This window comes from Schistocerca nitens, chromosome 3, assembly GCF_023898315.1.
Source record: "Schistocerca nitens isolate TAMUIC-IGC-003100 chromosome 3, iqSchNite1.1, whole genome shotgun sequence".
In the NCBI taxonomy this organism is placed as follows: Eukaryota; Metazoa; Arthropoda; class Insecta; order Orthoptera; family Acrididae; genus Schistocerca; species Schistocerca nitens.
Genome location: NC_064616.1, coordinates 685,530,684 through 685,549,746, shown reverse-complemented (window position 1 = coordinate 685,549,746; position 19,063 = coordinate 685,530,684). Strand labels below are relative to the sequence as shown.

Sequence of the window (19,063 nt, the reverse complement as noted above, 5' to 3'; positions counted from 1 at the left end):
CACTATTCAGTGTCACCTCGACGATCACCAGTGGTGTACGGCCAGTGTAGGAGATCGCTCCCCACACCATGATGCCGGGTGTTGGCCCTGTGTGCCTCGGTCGTATGCAGTCCTGATTGTGGCGCTCACCTGCACGGCGCCAAACACGCATACGACCATCATTGGCACCAAGGCAGAAGCGACTCTCATCGCTGAAGACGACACGTCTCCATTCGTCCCTCCATTCACGCCTGTCGCGACACCACTGGAGGCGGGCTGCACGATGTTGGGGCGTGAGCGGAAGGCGGCCTAACGGTGTGCGGGACCGTAGCCCAGCTCCATGGAGACGGTTGCGAATGGTCCTCGCCGATACCCCAGGAGCAACAGTGTCCCTAATTTGCTGGGAAGTGGCGGTGCGGTCCCCTACGGCACTGCGTAGGATCCTACGGTCTTGGCGTGCATCCGTGCGTCGCTGCGGTCCGGTCCCAGGTCGACGGGCACGTGCACCTTCCGCCGACCACTGGCGACAACATCGATGTACTGTGGAGACCTCACGCCCCACGTGTTGAGCAATTCGGCGGTACGTCCACCCGGCCTCCCGCATGCCCACTATACGCCCTCGCTCAAAGTCCGTCAACTGCACATACGGTTCACGTCCACGCTGTCGCGGCATGCTACCAGTGTTAAAGACTGCGATGGAGCTCCGTATGCCACGGCAAACTGGCTGACACTGACGGCGGCGGTGCACAAATGCTGCGCAGCTAGCGCCATTCGACGGCCAACACCGCGGTTCCTGGTGTGTCCGCTGTGCCGTGCGTGTGATCATTGCTTGTACAGCCCTCTCGCAGTGTTCGGAGCAAGTATGGTGGGTCTGACACACCGGTGTCAATGTGTTCTTTTTTCCATTTCCAGGAGTGTAGCATCCAGGAGGGCCAGCACATCAGTCCTAGTCTTCAGTCTGCCAGGTGGATTTGATCGCCTTCCCGAATCCCGGGAGCAGTGAGCTAACATGCTGTGTTATCCCGACCGACAGTCATTGGATCATGTATATTACACACTTTAACGGCAATTTAAGACTGTTACACTGTAATTCACCAAAAGTTCTATATTTGTTCTGAGACTTACTCTTTATGTATTTTTTTTTTTTTTACACAAGCGCTTGAGAATAGGGCTGCGATTCCGAAACTAACCGCAAAGAAAGAAATATAAAGAAATTAAATAAAGGCAAGAAAGTGATGCTAAGCAAGTGCTGTTTACGCATGAATACTTTGTCAGCTACGGACCTACAAAGTAAGTTCTCCATCTAAAACAACGTTGAAGAACAAGAAGAAAGAACATTTACAACTTCTATTCAACGACAAAGAACACTTTAACTACACTATTATCTATAATACTGTTATCTATAATCATCTTCCATCACAAAATTGTACATTGCGTTTGGAATGTTACATGCTTCCAACGAAACAACATGAAACAGTTATTTCTAACAAAATTATGAATTGTATCATTACAAACATTAGTATTAGTTTGCAGGTTCTCAGTGAAGTAATACTCTCCGTTTTAGCCACTTATTTATTTGGAAAAAATGCTGTCTGTCAGACGCTGCAGAAAATTACTGTTAAAAATAATTTTTTCTTGTTGCTCATATAAGTGATTCGCGAAGTTATATATTACGACAGCAGAAGGAAACGTGAAACAAATGTAACGAAAACTAAGCAAATGAAGCTTGAGCAACAACGGAAAAGCTGACTCACATGCAGTGCCAGCGGAGATCAACGGTGGAAGCTTACAGCCCTGCAGCTGTTTCATTAGACTATGGCCCTTCTGTCTTCCCATTATTTTATTTTGAAATAAGGCGTTTGTCGCGGGTAATGAGAAGTTTGTTTGTAAACAAGACCGAATGCACGTCGTTGCTTTATTCCCAGTTGTCTGCCGTACTGCCGTCTTTACTCCTCTTTCGTATACCCAAAAAGTGAGAAAAGAGACTAAACGCCGTGTTCTGATGTTGCCATGTTTGGGTGATACCTGAGGAATCATTTCACTGTAACTTTAAATAGTGTCTATAATTCCACATAAACATTTTCTGCCAAGACTACGTAAAACGTCCACATTTTCATGCTGAGGAGCTTCTCGACGGTGCCGCTTTGATGAATACTTTCTTATGCTCTTTTGTGGAAAGGCGTTTGGAAAGGAACGGCAGAAAATAAAATCCTTTCCCACCTCCTTTTTCCCACTGCATGTGGCAAGCTTCGTAAATCTGGCAATTATAGAATGAGATTTTAATGTTCACTTTAATATTTGTCATTTCCGTCGACCATCATAGTAAAACATAGAAGTAGCTATCCTGGCACGCATCCCAACGGGGTAGTAAAAATTGTCAATTGCTTTAACCTTAGTCTCCTATGGTTCATCAACTATGAAAATCGTCTGAGATTGGTATGGCTTCTTCAAATTCTGACAGGTTTTAGATAACATGAACTTCACTTTTGCTTCAAAGTTACCATTAAGTAAAGACAGATGTCTAAGGTATTATATGAGACATATGAAACTTGAACCATATGACAAAATTTCTGAAGAACTGTAAATGTAATCGACGATTACCCAAACGTCTCTCAATTTTCTTTCTACTATGGATTCTGGACGTTGATGTTGTATCGTTTATGAGATCCTGTCGACTGATATTTGGTAGAATGGATTTCGGATACGTTCTGCGGGGAGTAAATATTATTGTAACAAAGCGATTTATATTTTTTTCCGTTTGGCAGCACAAATGTTAGTGCAGTACTATGGATTTGGTCTACAGGTGCAGTTGTGTTAAGCAGACATTTATATCTCGTAATTCCCACAGATTTGTGCGCTTAATGACGAAAAAATAACACAACTTCCACCAGAAAATTTTAGCCTTCCAGTAACATAGTTACACAATAATTACAAGAAATGCAGTCTACGCTTGAATTCTCCGTCGGCAAAGGACTCATTTTGTCTTCATTTAGAAGAAGACGTATGTCACACATTTAGAGATTTGACAGAACTGCTAATATATGAATAAATGCTACGCATCATAATTCACGAATAGAGTATGCAAGTTCAGAATCATAACGGCCAGTAGCGGCCAAATTATCATTTCTAGGTTTCTGTTGCGACGCCACGGAGGCATAATAACAAAGCGTATGCGCCTATGGCTGTAGGTCGGGGCGGGGGAGGGGATGGATATAGACTTCCTTGGGTGATGTGGGGATAAAAGCTAGTCATGGATCTTGACGTGCCATCCTTAAGGTACAGTACTGTCAGAACTACCTTACTTTCAGTAACATCTAAGGTTGATGCAAGTTTGTTTAGAGTAGCAAGTTTCGTTAGCTAAAATGAGCAGGCACGCATGTTAAACAAACTTCTGGACTATTGAGGTTGATATCGCACTTTAATGTAGTCGCTGCAGTGTGGATGAAGCTAATTATAAACCAGATGTTTACAGAAGCGTCATTGCCAGAACAGCAGGCGAGTAGATGGTCCCTACAATGTCGTCAGTCACCATGACCATCAGTCACTTCTGGATATTATTTTCTGGTCATACCAAAAAGACAACTTTGATTATCAGCAGTATTTGGACGAGGATGTAGAGCCCGGCGTTCTCTTTAGGGCTGTTCGGGAGAAGCAGGCTATGTGCCTATGTCGTGTTTTATTCTCGCCACCATCAATAAACCTACTATAATGGTTCAAATGGCTCTGAGCACTATGGGACTTAACTTCTAAGGTCATCAGTCCCCTAGAACTTAGAACTAATTAAACCTAACTACCCTAAGGACATCACGCATATCCATACCCGAGGCAGGATTCAAACCTCCGACCGCAGTGGTCGCGCGGTTCCAGACTGAAGCGCCTAGAATCGCTCGGCCACTCCGGCCGCCAAACCTACTATAATCCACCCTTTATTTCTAAAGCCAAAATCAGTAATAAAAGAGAGAATTAATTAACAAGGAAATAGGTATTAATTCCAACTCATGTCTCAAAGAATTCTACTGTCGCAAAATGAAATATCGTGGCACCTTGATATATTCACAAAATGCACTTGAGATTTCTCACTCGATTTCATACACATCTGAAATCTACTAACCAGTGTTTTACGCAATATTTAAATAATTATTTAACACAAAACTGAGGAATGCTGATCAGAGTAATACCAGTAACGTAGCATAACGAAGCTATGGAGAAACACGAAAATACCCATAATTAATACATAATGATGATACTTTTCATTGTAAACATAATTTTAATACATCCCTCTGTTGTAAATTTATCATTCTTCCATCAGCGTTCCACTCTTTTATTTTATACAGTAATCAGCACGGTTTACAAGACACTGTCAGTATCAAATGCAAAAATACGTGTGAGAGAATACCTGGGTATTGTGTAGGTGCATCAGTGCACCTGACAGTAAGTTGACAAGTCCTGAAATATGATAGTGCGTGACTGAAATTAATATACTTCAAATTAAATGCGGAATTTATCTGAATAACACAATCAGAACAGTTATATTGCTTTCATTATAGTAATCGACAATATGGAAGGCAGAATTACAGTTTGACGACTCAACTAAATACAAATTCATGTGTACCAAGACGAGGATGGAGATCGCCCATGTTCTTGTTTAATAAACTATCATCACATGCACGGCAAGAGATTTCTGGAGGTACGAAAAACAGGGGGAAATGACTCGTAATTTAACCCCACGCGTCCCATATACAAGTCAAGTGATCCACTACGCTTGGTTATATTTAACAGTCACTTCTGAAGACAAAACATTCACAATTAGTGAAGAGAAGACTCCATTTTCAGGACAAATGTTGTTTTCTAACTATACAGCTGAAGAATGTTATTGAGTTTCTACTTATGAAAATGTATTCGGCTAATGACTTCATTAAAGAAAATCTGTGTGAGCGGTACGCGATTTTTTTCTTTATTTTTTTCATCGCTGACTGGGGTGGCAAGCAACAATCCAACGTTTCACACATCATCCATAGATCAATTGGCAAGATTTTTTTTCAGAACATAAACAATAGTAATGGTGAAATATTTTATGGTACTTTGATGATGTGCGTTATTCCATGACACATGGGGTTGATGTTACTAGGTCTACCTATTTATGTGCTAGCAATGTGCATTGTAGATAGGATTGACGCAGATGTTCAATGTAGGTGCGTAGATGTGTGTGTGTGTGTGTGTGTGTGTGTGTGTGTGTGTGTATTTAGGGGCGCGGGAGGGTCGAATAAATGAGCTGTGGGTGTCAGCCTGTCAATGGAAATGTGACTGAGTAGAGGTTAAGGCTAAAAACTCCGTTGCATGAGATGTGGAAAGAAAAGTTACGATTGATATGTTGAGTGGCTTGTTGAGTCGTTTTCCGGGGTTGGTGGGAATCAAAGAAAGAGACGAGGCAGGAGGAGGGAAAATATTGGCTGTGACCGCGTATTTGGTTTAGGAGAGAATGGTGTGGCTTGTGAACAGGTCCAACTAATGTTGATTTGTGGTTGAGAATGAGATGGGCCTGGGTGTTGAAAATGGTAATGCTTAAACTTTGTTAGAAGACAGATTGGACAGCCAGCAAGACTTATTTTGGGGTTTTGTTGGGGAAGGTATGTTTTATGTTATCGAACTAATTACTCTGAATCATCTGGCAATGGCTGCTGGCAACATTTCTAGGAAACGTTTAGGTTATAGGTGGAGTTTGCTCACGTTTCTTTTGCGCCTCCCTAGCCTCGAGGTCGGCCATGACGCGGCGCTGCGCCTTGACTGCGAGGAAGTCCTGCAGTTTGGTGTCGTAGTCGAGGCGGCGGTGCAGCTCGCGCATCTCCTGGCCGTGAAGCAGCACGTCCAGCCGCCCACGCTCCTTCAGAGCCTGCAGCTTGTTCTGGGCCTCCTCTCTGCCAACACACATTACATTAAATTCATTGCTGGTAGCTGGATTTCGTCAGAATTCGTGCTATAGACCTAGATGTAACAGTATGTTTCGACCTTGATTTATCGTCCTTATTTTGTAAGATATTTTCGCAGACGTGTTGTGTGGAGTTGCCCGAATCCTCCTGTGGCAAAAAAAAAGAAAAAAAAAAGGCTCTGAGCACTATGAGACTTAACCTCTGGGTTCATAAGTCCCCTAGAATTTAAAACTACTTAAACCTAACTAACCGAAGGACATCACACACCTCCATGCCCGAGGCAGGATTCGAACCTGCGACCGTAGCGGTCGCGCAGTTCCCGGTTGTAGCGTCTAGAACCGTTCGGCCACACTGGCCGGCTGTGGCCAACCGCTCCGTTCTGTTTCCCGCGACGCAGGTAGTCGAGTTCTAGTAAAAGCATTCACTGACGGCCTAATGTTAAATTCGCTAAAATATTCACTGAAAACAAAAAAAATATGAACGTATCGGAAATTAAGTTTTAAATAGAGTTCCTTTTTCAGGAAACTCCATACTAGATGGCGAAAACGACGAAAACATTTACGAAGCTATAAAAAGTTGTTTTCCTTAAATAAGTAAAAAACTATAGCTCCGATCAAAAAATGTTAAATGAGAAAGTTTTGGGGCTTAAAAAGATCTGTCAATCGCTTTTTTAGAAGTATAGATTTATTTTTTACGTTTCGAGATAGTCGAGTAAACTTTTAAGTATGACATTCACATCCACGCTAGATATCTCGTTAACACTCATGTTACAAATCTCCTAAGATTCACGTTTCCATACTTGCTATTTACTGTATGTATAGCCCAAGGTAAGTAAAGAAAGGACCTACTTGAAAAATTTTTAAAAGTATTACTTGTATTTCGAAATATATCGAGTTTTTAAAACAAGGCATTGCTGATAATTGGCTAGATGTTCTCAGAGGATGTAACGATTTTAGGCTTAGTTCATTCGCAAAGAGATGTGTTACCATGCAATTAAATAATTTTTATGGTTTTATTAACTGAATGGATCAGAAAATGACATGAAAACCTCCAACGTTTACTGGGCGTGCTTTTTTACTAACAATTTTAATTTTTGTTTTATGAAAATAGATTTTAAAGAAACAAATTTGAGACGTTTTTCAAGAATGAAAGAAAAATTTCTATGGCCTTCTGAAGCCTAGATAACTTAAAGAAAATCTATTAGCCGCAATTAACGTTTTATAGCGACCTCCTTGATGGAGGATAATACTGAATATTTATATTTTCAAGAAAAAATGCTAGGATATGATTCACTGATTTTTAGTATTAGTAATTGAATTATGAAGTGAAGCGTGCAAGTTTGAAGAGCGTCAGCTGGAACGATCGGCCGAGTGGAAGCAACTAGCGCGCGCTCGCTCTTTAAAACTCACTCAGAACGGCACCTGCATAATCTTCGATGTCTCGGTACGCTCCGTTGTTTGCTTCAGAACCAGAAAACTTCCAGAGACCCTTCGCATATCACACAGTACCTAAACCCTGTCTACAAGCGAACTACAGTCCAGACCTGAATTTGTTTTGTGAATATGGTTCAAATGGCTCTGAGCACTATGGGACTTAACAGCTGAGGTCATCAGTCCCCTAGAACTTAGAACTACTTAAACCTAACTAACCTAAGGACATCACACACATCCATGCCCGAGGCAGGATTCGAACCTGCGACCGTAGCGGTCTCGCGGTTCCAGACTGACGCGCCTAGAACCGCACGGCCACACCGGCCGGCGTTTTGTGAATAGTTAACGATATAGAGTTCAGTACAGAATGAAAAGTACGTGCACTACAAACGACAAGATACTTTTATAAATTTTGGTGAGTATAAATTTTTTAAAATCTAGTGGTCTAGGATTCGGAGATAGCCTAAAAAAGGCAGTACACAGAGGCATAGTTTTCTCCACTAATAAATTCTACACGAATAATCACTGCACGAAGATTCTCTACACATAAATTTTATTATTTTACTCCACTGCAAATGTCTGCTCAAACAGATAATTTATTACGGCACGTCGGTGCAACAGAAAGTTCGCAGACTATTTCTTTAGTGAAATTTTGTAAACGAAATATATTTGCAGGGCTTTTTCACGTAGCAAATAAAATATTCGTATTTATCTAGTCAAGCTACACCAGAGTAAGTGAAAATGATGTTTGTACGTGTTCAAGAAGCTGCCCTGTCAAAGATCATGCAGGCGTGAGCCGTTTATAGTGTTTTCAGAGCAAGAGCGGCCCTGTTCCCCCCACTTCACCACCCGCTCCAGCTGACGCACTCTGCGCTTGCGTGATTCACTTTCCACTCTGTTAGTAATATTAAAAATCAATTAAACCGATCCTGATATTTTTTCTTGAAAATATATGTATTCAGTACTGTCGTTCACCAAGCGCATCACTGTAAAATGTTAATTGGGTCTACTAAATTTTCTTAATTAGTTATCTCCACTCCAGAAAGCCGTAGAATTTTTTTTAATTCCTGAAATAATGTCAGCAATTTGTTTCTTTAAAAGTTATTTTCATAAAATAAACATTGAGATAATTATTAAGAAAAGTGTAAGGTTTTCGAAGTATTTTTATCGTTACAATTGATAAAATCGTAAAAATTAGTTAACAGCATGGTAGAACAACTCTATGCGAAGTAACAAGCCTAAAACCGATACTTAACAGCCTTCCGTTGAGAAGCTCTATCGAGAGCACCTTTTTTCAAAAAATTCGATTTATCTCGAAAAGTAATTAATGTTTTCTAATGTTTCTAAGAGGTGCTTTTTTAACTTACCGCGAGCTGTAGTTACAGTAAATAGCATGTGTGGAAATGTGAATGTTAACGAGATTTTTAGCTGTTTTTCGATACATTCGAAACATAATAAAGCAAACGATACTTCCAAAAAGCAATCTATAGATCTTTTGAAGCCCTAAAACTTTGGTATTTAACATTTTTCGTCTGGAGTTATAGTTCTTTACTTGAGAACAACAGTTTTTTTATTTATGTTGTTTACAACTTTGCAGATCTTTTCGGCCCTGTTCATCATCTTGGGTTGGCTTTCATGAAACAATAACTCTGTTTGAAATTTAATTTCGGTTAATAATTTTTGAAATCACTTCTCCATAACGATTGGATTACTCAGCCGTACCGTACCGGTGCGCGAGCCGCGATGCGCCGTCGAGGTTCCGTTGCTCACCCGTCCCAGCCCGAATGTGAACAGGGTTCGGTGAGACGGGAAACAGACAGGAAGCTTCGGCAAGTCTCTGAGATCCGCGAAGGTTTGATATACTGGGAAGAGAGCGTAATTGAGCCTTTGTAAAGAGAATGACTGCAGATTCTCTCAGAGTACCCGAACATAGCCATTTCCAGACAATTATCGGTTCCGTACAAAATGTCACGTTGATAATCTGGGCCCATGGCTTCAAACCCCACCATCTGCTCTGACCAACTGAAATCGGGACTCATCAGACCAGGCTGCGGTTTTCCACTCGTCTAGGGCCCAACCGACGTGGTCACGAGCCCGGGAGAGGCGCTGCAGGCGGTGTATTGCTGTAAGCAAGGGCACCCGCGTCGGTCGTCTGCTACCGCAGCCTATTAATACCTCATTTCGCGGCACTGTCCTAAAGGATACACTCGTCGTACGTGCCACATTGGTTTCTGCGGTTATTTGACTCAGTGTTGCTTGTCTGTTAACAGTGACAACAATATGCAAACGTCGTTGCTCACGGTAGTTAAGCTTCAAATGGTTCAAATGGCTTTAAGCACTATGGGACTTAACATCTAAGGTCATCAGTCCCTAGGCTTAGAGCTACTTAAACCTAACTAACCTAAGGACAGCACACACATCCATGCTCGAAGAAGGATTCGAACCTGCGAACGTAGCAGGTGCGTAGTTCCGGACTGAAGCGCCTAGAACCGTTCGGCCACAGCGGCCGGCTGTCGTTAAGAAAGGCCGCTGTACACTGGGTTATTCGTGGTAAGAAGTAATGCCTGAAATTTGGTAGTCTCGGCACACTCTTGACGCTAAGTATCTAGTAATACAGATTTCCCTACCGATTTCCGAAATAGAATTCCCCGTGCATCTAGCTAAAAACACCATTTCGCGTTCAGAGTCCGTAAATTCCGTCCTACGGCCATAATGACGTTGGAAACCTTTTCACATGAACCACCTGAATCCAAATGACAGCTCCGCCATTGTACTGCCCGTTTATTAATTGTGTACGCGATACTACCGCCATTTGTATATGAGCATATAGTTATCCTTTGATTTTTGTCTCCTCAGTGAATATCTCGAGGCAGCAAAGAAGTCAATGACAGAGGTTATGAAAGTCTTAAAAATATTTAAATACATGACCCAACTTGGTGCCTGAAAAACTTTCTACAATGGCTATCGAGAAAGGAAAATCAGTTTCCTGGTTATAACACATGGTTTTCTAATCACTGGTTTGTACAAATGCGCCGACTAGTACGATCTACCAGCCGGGAAGATGCGTCACTGTTGGCAATGATAGGAACACAGATATTTCGTAGCAATATATGAATACGCCCAGTCGGCCGGTGTGGCCAAGCGGTTCTGGGCGCTTCAGTCCGGAACAGCGCGACTGCTACGGTCGCAGGTTCGAATCCTGCCTCGGGCATGGATGTGTGTGATGTCCTTAGGTTAGTTAAGTTTAAGTAGTTCTAAGTTCTAGGGGACTAATGACCTCCCATAGTACTCAGAGCCATTTGAACCATCTTTTGTTCCCGTCGGACTCGTAATTCACAATCGAAAAATCACTTGATGCGTCGAATACAGAGTGCATTGCTGTTTCTGATGTGGACCAGTGAGGACAGTGATTGAATCTTAAACAACATCGTGACTGTGTTCCGTATATGTGATGGTTCTGGGGCTGCGGAGCCAAATCGAGAGTCAGTCATATGTAGGTGGACGTTCTCTTTAGGGATATCCAAGCAAAGTCAAAGTAGGTGTGACCACACAGAAACTGCGTTTCACGGTGGTACAATACTGAGAACATTTACTTTCGGTTGGCTTGATAGATTGTCTTACAACCATCAACACCAACATACAGAGTGAATCATCTAAAATTTGCACCGAAAATATTACGGAAATGGAAAGTGCGGTTTTCACAGAATGGATTGGTAGTCTGTGGCTCGTATTCTTAGCCAACCAAAAGGTTGTAAGAATGCTTACAAAATATACTTTTCTGTGCGAAGATACACTTTTTGAATGGAACAGTGACTATTGACAGTAACAACCCAAAAGCAATGACAGTGGAGATTGTTGCAGGATTCTAGTGCGAGTCGTTTACAAGATATCGCATTTTGAAAAGTTTCCACACCGACACTTGTTTTTGCTATAAAAAAAATTGTTCAAATGGCTCTGAGCACTATGGGACTCAACTGCCGTGGTTATCAGTCCCCTACAACTTACAACTACTTAAACCTAACTAACCTAAGGACATCACACACATCCATGCCCGAGGCAGGATTCGAACCTGCGACCGTAGCAGTCGCACGGTTCCGGACTGCGCGCCTAGAACCGCGAGACAACCGCGGCCGGCGTTTTTGCTATACAACCTTGATAGTTGCAGCGTATGATGTTGTGTTTGCTTACAGTGTGCTTGTGTGTACCCTGAGTGCACTGTGACTTTCTAGTCAGTTAGTGTGCAATAATCCAAGCAGTAGGTCATGAGTGGACGATGGGGTTTACCAATGCAGAGAAAGCCGACATACTAATGGCATGTGGAGAGTGTAGGAAGAATGCAGTTCGATCTTGTACAATTTATGCGGCAAGATATCTCAATAGACGTCAACCATCTCGGCATTTATTTATCAATCTCTTCACCTAGATACGTAAAAGTGGTAGTGTAACATCTAGACAACGTAAGAGAAGGAAGCAAGTGACGACAGACTAGGGGGAAATTAATGTTCTTGCTGCTGTTGCGGTTGATCCGTTCCATGTATGTTGAATCTCATACTTGGTATGCTGTGAAAATTTCATGTCTCTACCATCAGTACTTCTTTAGAAAATGGTTCATTTATTGCAAAAAATGTAGCTCAGAGATATTAAGGTTAAAATATTTTTTCATTAGAAATTCTTATACAGACTTACATTTCCGAATCTTTTATGCACTAGAATTGCCCTGGCCTATAGTCTGTGTCATCTTCAGTGTCATTACAGCCCAGTGCTTGCCTCCTCCTTTTCTTTCTTGCTTCTTTTTTCAGTTGCTGAGCAGCTAACTCTGCTTCATGTACACGAAGCTCATCCAGTTCCCACAGTCCTTTAGCTGAGTTCTGTCCAAATCTTGTCCCCAACTTCTCCAGAACCTTACGTATTTCATAGTTCCTGCCATTAAAAGTTATTACAGCATCAGACACTGCTAACTTTAGAGTCATAAGGCCAACAAATACATTTTTAGGCACATGGCACAACACAACATGCAAAGTTTAACTTCACCACCACAAAGACAGCAAGAGACAGTTTCAGAAAGAGCTTGTGCAAGGATTTGCAGATCAATAATGACGTTGTCCATAATATCGTTACTTTTACCATTGTCACCCATTTCTAAATTTACACTCATTTTCAATGCACTAGGGGCATGGTCACTTCAGAAACATTATCGTGGTTTCCTACACTGCTATCACACGTGTTTTCAAGAACTTCAGAAGAAAATGCAGGTCTCACATATCTGTTACCGGCTAATTTTCGTTTCTTGAAGTCACTTTCTTTACGTTTAAAAAGCAATAAAGTTAGCTTACTACAAAAATAGCCGATAATCACACTACTTTGAACGAAAATTGCTATCAGAAACAAAGGACTGATTTGTTTATTCGTAATGCTAACTTCTGAGACGTAGCAGTAGGCACAAAACAAAGCAATTCACAGCCTTCTAGACCGTGTTCTTCCCAAGGTATGACTGCTCAACTGTGGCAGTATATGCGTAGCACAAAATTTGACAGTCACACGTCAACATACAAAATATTATTTGAAGGTCGTACAATTGTCTGATTTTAGTGTATTATATACCGAAATGTTGAGGAACGTCCAAAGTACATTATGGAGTAGAAAGCAGAAAATGTCAAATTTCAACGAATTTCACGTACAATGTCCCTTTAACACATTTCGATAGATTGGCTCCCACAGCGGGACATCCCATAGTGTAAGTTAAGCTGCTCCCACAACACACAGGATGGTTCTAATAGAAGACAGAGGCGGTGTTTCTTGTTGATGAAAATGTGGAAGAATCCACAACATATAGAAACGGGAGAGTTTGGAGCACTGATGAGTGTCTCCAAACAGATCTCCAAAGATAATGACCTCTACATTTACACTTATGTTCCACAATGATAGGGTATCAGATATCTCAGTGTTCCATATTTGGAGACACCAAGAACATTGATACCTCACACTGGCGGGGCATATCGTGCCCAGGCATATGATCACTGTTTCAGTGGCCTTGGTGGTGGTCATCATCACCGCCATGCCATGTCTTTGGACACTGCGCCTTTCATTTTTATGGTTTTTTACAAAATTACTCGAGTTCCAAACCAGCACTCTCGACGATTTTTTATGTCAACAAAATGTCTCATCGCGTCGATATTGTGATACAATCATCCAGTGACATTGAAGCATGATTCTCAATTTCTGTACCACTGCTAAACCACCCCCCTCCACTACTTTGCAAGGGACATATACATGTGAACATATCACGAACCATATTACACTGTGTACACCGCACAATGCAAATTCTATTTCCTAGTGTAGGGAACAGCCACCATCACACAAGAAGTGCAAAAACTACATTCCTTAGCCAAAACGCTTTATAAATTTTGTGAGAGTTTATTACAATGGGCAATCTCTCGCTATGTCCATGGGAGTCACAAATTATTCTCACTTTGGTGGATCCTAAGCTGAACTCTAGATGTATCTTGTAACTGTTCTCCTGTCTACAACTAACCTTTCCTGCAACATTGTCTCCAATTTAATTTCGAACTGACTAGAAGTAGGAGCACACTATACCCACTACACTTAATGTCTCGTTAAGGACCAGAAAGAGCTGAGTTCCACATAACCAATGCACTTCGATATTTTGGTTTTGAGAAGAACACGTATTCCAGACTTGCACAGCCGACCAACGCGCCTGTGGTATAGACCAGTTTTCTGATTCCAATACGGAAACTATCATCCTGTGAAGACTGATCTATCAACATCTTACTCGTGTCACCCACCGAATTATACGCAATCTCTCTAAATGAATGCATACTGAGGAGATGGTTCAAATGGCTCTGAACACTATGGGACTTAACATCTGAGGTCATCAGTCCCCTAGAACTTAGAACTACTTAAACATAACTAACCTAAGGACATCACACACATCCATGCCCGAGGCAGGATTCGAACCTGCGACCGTAGCAGTCGCGCGGTTCCGGACTACAGCGCCTAGAACCGCATGGCCACCGCGGCCGGCACTGAGGAGATGAGCAACCCTCATTGTTGTATAGCAGATACGAGCCTCATACAATTAAGAGTGTTGTTGTGATACAACAGACGATTGAGAAGAAGAAGAAATGCGTGGTTTACGCATGTTGGAGATCCAGATGAAATGAGTTTGAAAAATTTTGCGTAAATCACTTGTGCTATCGATTCTGTAATATTTTTGCAATGTTTGGACTCCGTATGGAGAAGGTACTAGAAAGAGAGATATTACTGTAGAACTAAAATACATAGACCTAAGGCTACACAAAAAATGTTCAAATGTGTGTCAATTCCTAAGGGACCAAACAACATAGGTCATCGGTCCCTAGACTTACACACTACTTAAAGTAACTTATGCTAAGAACAAAGACACCCATGTTCGAGGGAGGACTCGAACCTCCGGTGGGAGGGGCCGCGCAGCCCATGATAGGACGCCTCAAACCGCGCGGCTACTCCGCGCGGCTAAGCCTACACAGTTCTGGTATTATTAAATATGCTATCATGTTAAAGCAATGTGGTTTCCGATATATTAGTCTAGTGGAATAGAACACTACTAATACCCCAATGCAGAAAATATATTCCTTTTCTACCCCACTCATTATGGCGAGAAAATTTAACATGATAAAACTATTACCTTCTACACCAAAGCAAAAAAAGATTCTTTTTTATACTTGGCACTATATAGCTTACTGTAGATGTATAGCGCTCCCCATTCACATCCGATTGTGCTTCAGAAATTATGCTATGCTGGCATCGATCTCATAAAATTATCGCCAGCAACAGAAAATGTATGGAGATAAGACACCTTATGAGGAAATAGCCAAATTCATAGCACCGGTGTTTGACATGTGAAATTACACGCCATGCTTCACTAACCCCATGAATAGAACTGAGTCTCATACACACATAACATCTGTCAAGCAGCTGTATTCACAGGGATTGCAGCACTTCACAAACCTCTATCACTATTTTCAAATCACTGCAGTTATGTAACTGAATACTCGATTTGTGTCTAAAATATGGCAGGGAAATGGATTACTTTGCATACATCTTCATTCGTTGAGATTTTCCATTGGTTTGGTAGACATGATTCATCTCGCATGCGCTGGAAGTGCTCTGCTGACTGTGGTATGAAGCGGTTTGCTGTTAACGACTGCAGGTAGACATCGCCCTAAGTCACACACAGAACACGCAACTGTGCACAAGTCGATCACAGATTTTGCCGAGCTACTTATATACTCCATGAGAACAACGGAAAAAGGTGGTTCAATGTGTCACAAATGACTTGCCACAACATCTCCCTCTCTCCGGAATGCATCATCAGCCTACCATTAAATCATACCTCGTTGGAACCTCTCTTAGTCGATTACTCGATCTACTTTCTATCATCGTTTAACGCAGATCCACGTCAATTTGAAGGCGGATGTTTCTCTTTTCCATGGAAGGATCAAAGACGGCACTGAACTTGTATCTATCCCTATTAACAGATATAAGGCAGAATTATGTTAAAATCCATTCAGCAACTGTTCTGTAAGGCATATGTTAGTTGACATTGCATGGTTGTAATTGATAGAAAGTGCAGAGAAGCTCGTTGTAAATACTGTAAGTTAGAGTTCAAAACACGTAAACAGTCTTGTACAGAGTCAAACACACGATTCATTCTGCAATCGTTTATTGCATTCCCCAAGCAGACAACGCAATAGTCTTTAGCTAAGGTCAATTTATAAAAATGTATAAGATGGTTGCTGATAACTTTGGTGCCATATCAGGGCTTGTGATCCAACATATATTAACTTATTACTCTGAGTTTGATAGTCATCCACGTTAAACTATCTATTTCAGCCATATCATCGCTGTCTACGAAACATCACTGTTTCCCTAGTTCCCAGTGCTTCCATGTTAACTTTTTCTCATAGTCCTCTTGCTGTCACATACATGTTCCTATGTACAAGAATTTTCCTGCACCAAGCAGACATGTAAGTACAACCTCATCCTCTCTCAATTTTCCCACAATATGGCGCATTTTCCCTCAATTTATACGTATTTTCCGACAATTTTCGTAATTTTACCGATTTTAAGTCACTGCTGCTGATGTGATCATGACACCACTTCTTGCCACGTATTCTAAAACTGCTTGTACGTGTAGTACAGTTGTCAACAGCAACCGCAATTGCACTATTTTTCTGTATGTGTGTGTTATCTATCTACAATCGTTAACAGCAAACCTCATCGTATCACAGTCAGCAGAGGATTTCGGAACTCTCTTCTAGACGAAAGAAGATGAATGCGAAATACTCCACTCCGCTGCCACATCTCGGACAAAAATCGAATCTCCAGTTTCATAACTCCAGTGATTCTAAGTTAGTGACAGGCGTTTGTGAGGTACTGCAATACCTTAGTATACATTTACTTGACAGATGTTGTATGTGTGGAAGAGGCTGTTCTGCTCACAGGGTTAGTGCACCATCACGTATAATTTCCTATGTCAAACACGGGTGCTATGAATTTATCTATTTCCTCATAAGATGTCGTACTTTCATGCATTTTCTGATGCTGACGATGATTTTATGGGTCTGATTCCTGCATAGCATAATTTTCAAACCATAATCTGATGTGAAGATAGAGCGCAATACATCCCCAAAAGCTATATAGTGCCATGTATTACAAAGAAACTATGTTTCTTTTTCCTTTGGTGTAGTAGGTAGTAGTATTAATATGTTAAAGTTTTTCGTCATAGTGAGTGACATAGAAAACATGCAGGGTTAATGTACATCAGGTGTTGGGAATATATTGTCTGCATTGGGGTATTAACCGTGTTGCATTCCACATGGCTAACATATCGAAAACCTCACTGCTTTAACACTGTAGCATGTTTAAGATCAGAACCGTGTAGCCTTAGGAGTGTGTGTTTGCGTTCTACAGTAATTTCTATAATTCCAGTACCTTCTTTGTATGGAATCCAAACACTACAATAGTACTACAGAATTGATAGCACAAGTGATTTACGTAAAATGTTTCAAACTCCTTCTGTATGACCTCCATCAAGCATAAACCATACGTTTGTTCTTCTTTATTGTCTGTTATATCACCACAACACTCTCAACTGTGTGAAGCTCGTATCTGTTATAATCAATAAGGGGTGCTAACGTCCCTAGCATGAATGCATCTAGAGAGATTGTGTGTAATTCGATGGGTGACGTTAGTAAGACTGGGACAGAACAGTCTTCATGGGACGGTAGTTATGGTATTTGAGTGAGAAGACCGGCCTGTATCACAGGCATCATTCGGTTGTGCAAAAGTAGAACATGTGCTGTGCTCTTCCTGAAACCAAAATATAGAAGTGTATTGATTAAGTGGAACTCAGCTCGCTCCATTCCTACTTCTGATCAGTTGCAAATTTAATCAGAGACAATGTGCTGGGAGGGTTGGCTAACGACAGAGGAACACTTACAAGATGCTTAGAGAGATCATCTAGAAATTAGTTCAGGATTCACAAATGCGAGAATACTTTGTGACTCGCACCCACGCAGAGAGAGATGGCCGACCATAATAAAATCTTACCGAATCTATAAAGTGTTTCGGCTTAAGAACGTAGTTTTTGCACTTCCTGTCTGCTGGTGGCTATTTCCCTCACTAAGAAACATTGTTTGCGTTATGTGGTGTACGCAGTGTAACAGGGTTCGTGATATGTCTATATGAGTACATTACTCGCATAGTAATGGAGGGAGGTGCTTTAGCTATGATACAGAAATTGAGAACCGTGTTGCAATGTCATTGGCTGATAGCATCAAGAGATCGACGTGACGTGACATTTCGTTGACGTGACAAGTCATCAAGAGCGCTGGTTTGGAACTCGAGTAATTGGGTAAAATTTTAAATACTTATTTTGTAAATAAAACTGCCTTTCCTTGCTGTTAGTTACTTTATTTATCCCATACGCGTTTCGCATTTTCCTGTTCTAAGGTATCATCAGTGGAATCTATAACAATACAGTTTTGTTACTTTTAGATTATAAAACAGTTCACTTCGCGATTTTTTATAAAAAAAAATTACTTACGATTTGCTGATCTGCGTTTCTTCACATCTGGTCTGGAGGTCCCACTACCACTTTCATCACTGCCATATAATCACAACTTTGTATTCTGACCTTCCTCACACTGTTCACTATGTTTTTCACTCTTTTTTGTGGTGTACTATTATTCTTTTGTCACTCGATACAACTATTTCGTCGTACACTGTTTTTCACAATGTAAATATTGCGACTCCATTACGTATTTCATCCTCTTTCGAATGTTTACCTATTTGTTGCCAAACTAACGAAGTATATGTTCGAGACTAACTTCTATTTATGATGTTTATACCGTGTGTGTGTATGAGTGAGAGAGAGAGGGGGGGGGGGTACAGAGCTGACGATTTTTTTATTTGGTTGAGGGGGGAGGGGCGTATACTAGCTGTTAGCGAGTGGTTGAAAACTTTGGTGACAGCTGATTTGACTTTTCGTTTCAATATTCTGTGGAGGGGTTCATGGATGAGTGAGTGTAAAGATGTTGGGTTATATTATTATTTTATTGGAGAGTATTATTACCTTAATCCTTTTTGCGAATGTTATTCTATTATTTTATCCATTAGTGTAAGTAATGAATTGCTTGGCGTGTGTGTACTTGGTCATTCAACAGG

The 19,063-nt window shown here is 41.3% G+C and overlaps 1 protein-coding gene across 1 annotated transcript in view; it reads right to left on the bottom strand.

Annotated features, from left to right (window-relative positions):
- The window catches only part of LOC126249389 (coiled-coil domain-containing protein 63), a 465,360-nt gene that overhangs the window by 74,725 nt on the left and 371,572 nt on the right, over nucleotides 1–19,063 (bottom strand). Inside the window, exon 6 of the mRNA XM_049951042.1 lies at nucleotides 5,707–5,890. Within this exon, the coding sequence (XP_049806999.1) occupies nucleotides 5,707–5,890 (184 nt within the window). The remainder of the gene's footprint in view (nucleotides 1–5,706; nucleotides 5,891–19,063) is intronic.